At 43.2% G+C, this 7522-nt stretch overlaps 1 protein-coding gene across 1 annotated transcript in view; it reads left to right on the forward strand.

The window, feature by feature from the left end:
• Window positions 1-6155, forward strand: part of wnt4 (wingless-type MMTV integration site family, member 4) — a 28597-nt gene extending 22442 nt beyond the window's left edge. Inside the window, exons 3-6 of the mRNA XM_003442618.5 lie at window positions 1259-1412; window positions 1754-1885; window positions 2198-2340; window positions 3437-6155. Of these exons, the coding sequence (XP_003442666.1) occupies window positions 1259-1412; window positions 1754-1885; window positions 2198-2340; window positions 3437-3907 (900 nt within the window). The 3' untranslated portion in view covers window positions 3908-6155. The remainder of the gene's footprint in view (window positions 1-1258; window positions 1413-1753; window positions 1886-2197; window positions 2341-3436) is intronic.
• Window positions 6156-7522: the final 1367 nt, after the last annotated feature.

Here is a 7522-nt window from a genome sequence, read left to right on the forward strand (position 1 = left end):
AAAACTACATATAGAGTATAGAAGTTTACATATGTTAAAGAAAACCATATGGTAAAATGGCCTGTATTTATATAGCGCCTTTCTGGTCCCTAAGGACCCCAAAGCGCTTTACATATCCAGTTATTCACCCATTCACGCACACATTCACACACTGGTGATGGCAAGCTATGTTGTAGCCACAGCCACCCTGGGGCACACTGACAGAGGCGAGGCTGCCGGACACTGGCGCCACCGGGCCCTCTGACCACCACCAGTAGGCAACGGGTGAAGTGTCTTGCCCAAGGACACAACGACCGAGACTGTCCGAGCCGGGGCTCAAACCGGTAACCTTCCGATTACAAGGCGAACTCCCAACTCTTGAGCCACGATCGCCATATGGGTAACAATATGGACAAAATTTTGCCATGATAGTTGGAACTCATAGGCTCATGGAACTTAGAGGTAGTAAAGTTAGCATGTTGATATGTCTCACTAAGTACTTCCCCTTTGGGGAATGTCAGTGTAAAAATCAGTGGCAATGCAACATTGCCACTGATTTTTACACTGACATTCCCCAAAGGATGACTCCTATTGACTTAGGTAATCCCCAGACATTTCCTGTAGTGCCACCAGCAATCCCAAACGTTCCATTATCCAGGGAAATATCTCCACATCTACTGGATATATTGGGACATAATTTTCTACAGACATTCCCAGGTCCCAGACATGACTTTGCTGATTCCCTGACTTTTCCTCTGGCGCCACCTCAAAGTTGACATTTGTGGTTTGGGGTGAAATTTTCTTGACAAGTTTTGGATTGGTTACAATGAAATTTGCCCTTCAGGAAAATTTACAATGGAATGTAATTCTGATGATCCTCTTACTTGTCATGAGGCCCCTCCATCAGGTCAAATCTAATTTGTCTTGTATTTTAGTTTCTGACAGAATACAGGTATTACATAACTACAAGCATACCAACAACCTAAATTATTAGAGTGCATGCAGCATAGGTGTTATAATGTATTATGCTAATACTGAGAGTTTGAGCATATAAGCATCATGAAGTGCCTAAACAGGTAGTAACAACAGACCATATTTAAAAGATGGAAGTAGGGCTGGGCCATATCATACCATTATACCGGTATTACCGTAAAGGTAATACCGGTATAATGTTGGGCAACGATAAAAAAATTTAAATATCGCAACAGAATGTGGGTAAAACACACATGCGCATGTGCCTTTGTTTTCATACACACATGCTCCTGTGTGTCCACTACAGGTTCAGATCTGTAAGCGCAGCGTGGAGGTGATGGATGCGGTGCGTCGTGGAGCCCAGCTGGCTATAGATGAGTGTCAGTTTCAGTTTCGCAACCGTCGATGGAACTGCTCCACTCTGGAGTCGATGCCTGTGTTTGGGAAAGTGGTCACGCAAGGTAAGATTATCCACTGCAGCGATTCCAGAAGACATTTAACGGCAGACAACACTAAAGCTGGTCTATAATACTAAAACAGGTTTATCTGTTCTGCATTTACAAAACTGCAACATAAATAACTCATCATGTTTTATATACTGTGAAATGTTTGAGCTTGTTTCCATTTATATTGGCTCCAGCGTATTAATGTCTGGGCCCAATTCTTTAGATTTTAACACACTTTTGTGTGTATACACACACAATACATACACTTTATCTGATCATTCAGAAGTCCAAGCTCTTTTCATTTGCATAATGACACAATGTGACTATGTGTGCTTGTGTTTATGCTTGTGTGTTAGGCACCCGTGAAGCAGCCTTTGTGTATGCCATCTCAGCAGCCAGTGTGGCGTTTGCGGTCACGAGGGCCTGCAGCAGCGGGGAGCTGGAAAAATGTGGTTGTGACCACAATGTACATGGAGTCAGTCCAGAGGGTAGGTCTCTCTCACTCTTTTACACAAACACACACTCAGAAAAGGAAACACAAGGGCCAACTGATCCTGTACAGTTTAATGCAGAAATAAGACTATATAATATGAAAATTGTTTTCCAAGCAGACATAACTGTCAGACTGTTAATAATGACATTTTAAAGCCACCCCACACACATTTCCACATTAAATTATAAGTTTATAGAGAATAAAAACTGACTGAAAAATAGCTTGTGGTATAGTATCAGTGCAACATTTAAAAGCTGGAGGCCTTACAATGACCGTTTCTTGTCTCTGTGTTAATATCCTTTATTAGGGTTCCAGTGGTCAGGCTGCAGCGATAACATTGCATATGGAGTGGCCTTCTCTCAGTCCTTTGTCGATGTGAGGGAGAGGAGTAAAGGCCAGTCCTCCAGTCGGGCTCTCATGAATCTGCACAACAACGAGGCCGGCAGAAAGGTAATCCACTGCTGTTGATAAAGAGCCGTGGCTTATGTTCAAATTATTTGAAACAATCAAGTCATTCAAGATAACAAAAAAAGCTTGAAGCTTGAAACCTTGAATTTATTTACAGAAGATCCAAGGTCAACTCTCAAGTAGATGAGAAGCCTCAAGTTATAAGAGACGCATTCCCAAGTCAAGTCTCCAGTCATTCAAAGGATCAAGATATTATAAAAAGTAGTTTTTACCTTTGAGGGGTTTTAGGGGTTTGATGTCCATTACAGTCAAATCTTAAGTCCTTTGAGACAAGTCCATCTAGGTCAGGTTTTAACTTCTTGAGAATAAGTTTAAATTGAGTGTTAAGTCAGTAGTGACAGGTCCAAGGTGTAACTGGACACACATGTAAGACAAGTCACAATTTTTTTTAGTTGAAAGGTTTTTAGTCCTTCAGTTAAAAAAAACTAGTCAGGATTATATTCATTAAAAACAGGCTTAAGCCAAGTTGTGATCAAGTCGCTGGTTATTCAAGACAAGTCCAAGTGTCACACCATATGTGACAAGTCAATGTCAATTCTCAAGTCAGCCTAGAGTCAAACCCACAGTCCTCAAATCATGTCACAAGTTCTTTAAGACAAGTTTAATGTTGTTGTTGATGTTAGTAGTCTAGTCCAGCCAGTCGAGAAAAGCCAAGTGACCATAACCAAATAGAAAGTTAAGCCCAAAATTATAAGAGATAAACCCTTGAATCAAGTCTCTAGTAATTCAATTTGCCCTTTTGTAGGGTTGCACTGTATTAATTTACAGTCAAGTTTTACATTCTTTGAAAAAAACATCAAGTCTGGTCTTCAGTCATTCAACATATGTCCAAATTAAATATGAAGTTACTGAAGAGAGATCTAAAAAAATGTGAGAAAACTAAAGGACAACACAAATTATTTGAGACAAATGCAAAGTCAGGTATCAAGTCATTTAATAGAAATACGAGTCAAAGCTCCTTTTTTGTTTTAGGTGTTACTGAGAGCAAATTCAGTGTTGTAGAAACAGATGTTGGCATCCAGATCTGCTGCTTTTAAAGCTGTTTCAGCAAACCAAATGTTCTTTGCAATCCTTGCAGGCCATCCTGTCTCACATGCGCGTGGAGTGCAAATGCCACGGCGTCTCAGGCTCCTGTGAGGTGAAGACCTGCTGGAAAGCCATGCCACCATTTCGCAAGGTGGGCAACATCATCAAGGAGAAGTTTGACGGCGCTACCGAGGTAGAGCAGCGGAAGGTGGGCACGACCAAAATCCTAGTTCCTCGCAATTCCCAGTTCAAACCTCACACGGATGAAGACCTGGTCTACCTGGAACCAAGTCCAGATTTTTGCGATTACGATCCACGCACACCAGGGATGCTGGGCACGGTGGGTCGCCAGTGTAACCGAACATCCAAGGCCATCGACGGCTGTGAGCTGATGTGCTGCGGCCGTGGCTTCCAGACACAGGAGGTGGAGGTGGTGGACAGGTGCAGCTGTAAGTTCCACTGGTGCTGTTACGTCAAATGCAAACAGTGCCGTAAAATGGTGGAGATTCACACGTGCCGGTGATGGAGGTGGAGGCACAGAGGGAACTGCTGATAGACAAAAAAATGCCCCGTACTCCTGATCGGCTAAAGGAAAGAGGGAGTAGGGACGACTTGTTTAGTTCCTTCATATCCTTAAATCATCCCAGCCTCCTACTGCTATTCAACAGACACAGACTGATTGCCTGAGAGGTCAAAGGTCATCCGATCCTTTATTTTTTTTGCCACCTTAGTGGACATCAGTAGATTAGGCATGGGATTTCCTATAAAGCTACAGTCTGTTTGTTTCTTCTCAAGTAGAGAGCATCTTTCAGTTCCTGACTCGCTCCCTCACGGTCATATTTGGTTTGTCATTGATCCTTATTTTTGTAATGTTTAACTTATTTGTTGAGAGTTTTGCTGAGGGGGTTGACAGGGGCAGTTATAGAAGGACTACAGACAAACCGACGAGTGGAGATTATCATGGACAAACTAGACAAACGGCTAGGCAGTTCGGGGGGTTGGGGGTTGTGTTAAGGAGGAGGGTTGTTGGCCGTCAGCCCTTGTTGCTGCTGCTGCTGCTGCTGCTGCTTCAGGGACTCACTTGGAGACAAAAATGGAGACTGCGAGTCTGTCACAGGACAGGCTCAAACAACAAAGAGGAACACTTTGTGAATTGCTTTCTGAGTGTACATGGCTGCGCTGAGGCTCATTTGCCTCTGAGTCGCTTATTTTGCCCTCCGCAACACCCTGATGCTGCTCTACTCACTCATCCAGTGTCTTCCTACCAACAGGAGGACGATGACGGACGTACGAAAGCCACTGTCAGCTGTGTCCTGTTTTTTCAGAAGGCAGGTGATGGGCATCGGTCAAACAAAACACTCACACCTGCATTCACCCACAGCTGCTACCCACAAACACACACCAGAAAGCTTCCATGAAAAACACTTTCTACGTCAGCTTTGGCGCATGTCCTCAGCATCACCCTGTGTGCTCGTTTGGGAATCGATGCGGGTTCTGACCTTCTGCTGCACGCTGCCATCTGCCAAATGCTAGTCAGCTTAATGCAAACAACACACATTCAAGTTAATACACAGTGACATCCATGCATTTCCAAACAGACATAATGTAAATACACATTCAGACATACAAAGAAAGGGGTCTGCCAGAGGGTTGCCGAGCATGTTCATCACACATGATGACTGAAGCACTTTCTCTCCAAGCGCACATAGAGCCCTCGCCCTACAGCAACAAACACAAAATCACATAACCAAGTGTTCCCTGTTCCTTTCCTAACACGCACACACACACACACTACACACACACAGTTTCCCATGCCACTTTCAGGACTCTACTGTCATCTTGTACCACCATCATAAAGCCAAGCTTTCCTATAATAACTTACTATCATCATAGAGACATACTGTAGATCTGTAAAGACTTATACACTGAAGACTATACTGCCTATGAATGTATGTTAATAATGAATATATGCTGTGTCAAAAAAAGGCTTTTGTCGCTTTTTGTTATAAAACACGTGTGTGTGTGTGTGTGTGTGTGTGTGTGTGTGGGAGAGAGAGAGAGAGAGGCAGATATAATGGACAAGAAGATGGAAAGTAAAAGAGTCTCCACCACCAACTCCAAACACACATACACAGAGCTCTGCTGACAGACATACACATATTTCAATAAAATCACCCATTTCCCGTGTCTTTCAGCTGCATTATTATGTGGCCACAGTTTGCACTGTGCAGTATTTTGTGTGTGTGCATGCGTGTGTGTATGAGTGTGTGAGCAGTACACCCTGAGATGCTTTCCTGCACCCCTGACACCTATAAACACAGTTTATGCACCATATATCAGCACTTATGCTACATCAACCAAGGATGTATTTCCTGCAGCGTGGGGAAGGCAGTTTTGGGAAGAACCAGAGCAACTGCTCAGATTTCAAAGCCCGTCTGATTGGGTTTGGGCTGAAGAAGGAGCACAAGCAGGAACACCAGGCTAGAACAGGGATTATAGTGAAATGCAGACCACATGGCATATGCTTTTTTTTCCTCCTTCTATCAGTATCATGCTACCCAACTGCACCCTTCCAGCTCTGGCTTGCTTGCTCGTTTTTCTCCAATATCGTTGACTTAACACTGGTCCCAGTCAGCGCTCCACTCTGCGGAAAACGTAACTCTAACCACTCTCGGATCTGTCCTTCATTAAGCCACTGTGATGGCCCACATGAGGTAGGTGGTGGTGGCCACACTGATTGCGAAAGTCTGCAACCATATTTGTGTGTGTGTGTGTGTGCGATAGTGACATGTACTGTACAACGAGCCAGCCAGAGAACGTTAATGCTTCTTGTGGTTTGCTGCGGTTGTGGCAGAGACAAGAGGCTGACAGTGGGGGTTTTACCACTTAATCTGTGTACACTAGAGAGTCTGTCAGAATTAAAATGCAACAAATCTGGATTTATGAGCACTGAGACATAAATGTTTACGCTAACCATAGCTGACATATTAGACTAATACCTAGCATACCATCCACACAAACATTTAACAGGCCATAACCAACCTCCCCAAACAAAATGAGGCACTCACTGTCGAATACACACACCTTTCATAGACATGCAATGAGACATGCGTTCATCCACTGAATGACTGAAATCCTCATCATGTCTCTCCAGACCTTCAGCTTATCAGTTCCCCTTGCACTTGCGCTAGTTTGTGTGCCAGAGGAGAAAAATAGTGGCGCATCCTGCAGCTTGGATATTGACATTACAATTTTTTTTTATTGCACAAAAGGACAACAGCGCAATGGTAAAGTGCAAACTGCGTCCACAACAGAATCAACCTCATTATGCTGCTGACACATCTTCTGTGCCTGCTAACGCTAAGCTAGCCAAGAACCCAGAGTGATGTTAAAGCCGTTGTGTTCTGTGTAATATGTGTAATACATTACTTTTTTTGAGTAATGGCCCCAACACTGATCACAAGGGGAAATACCTCCAACACGCTAAATCTGAATCATTAGGTTTTTATCAATTCCCGTCCCTAGTGAGTAGGCCATAAACTCTATGGGCAGAATGAACAGTGACACTTATCAGCTAAGCAACAACTACTAAAATACCAGAATTTTACTCACCAAAAGTGAAGTGCAGCTCTCTTGAACAAGCTGTACCACACAGCATTTCACCACAAAGTGAACTGGCCCAAATCAATGGAGGCGAGGCCTAACTACAGCTCCACGTGTTGGGACACCTCTCAGTCAAAGTGGTCATATATCCAGTTATATTAAAAAGTAATTTTCCTGTACCAGCCACGTTTTTTTCTGAAATGTACTATCAGATTTTGATCTATGTGGAGAGAGTCTGAGTGGCACGCACAGCCCCAGTATTCTGATTTTGGACAGATTAGAGTCATTTGGGCTTGGCCTTGTAATTACATGTTAATGATTTATCACTACTGCTTCTAGTAGATACAGGCACTTGTAAAACTTAAGAAAACAATATCAAACTATCATTGTTATTTTTGCTGTGGATTATGAGGACAATGTGGGCTATCCGCTCACTTAAATACCAAAATCCAAACTGTAATTAAATTATCCATCTTACACATGAGACAAAGAGAGTGAAAGGAAGAAAGAGACATGAGCCACACCGACATATCAA

This window comes from Oreochromis niloticus, linkage group LG5 (genome assembly GCF_001858045.2).
Source record: "Oreochromis niloticus isolate F11D_XX linkage group LG5, O_niloticus_UMD_NMBU, whole genome shotgun sequence".
NCBI lineage: Eukaryota > Metazoa > Chordata > Actinopteri > Cichliformes > Cichlidae > Oreochromis > Oreochromis niloticus.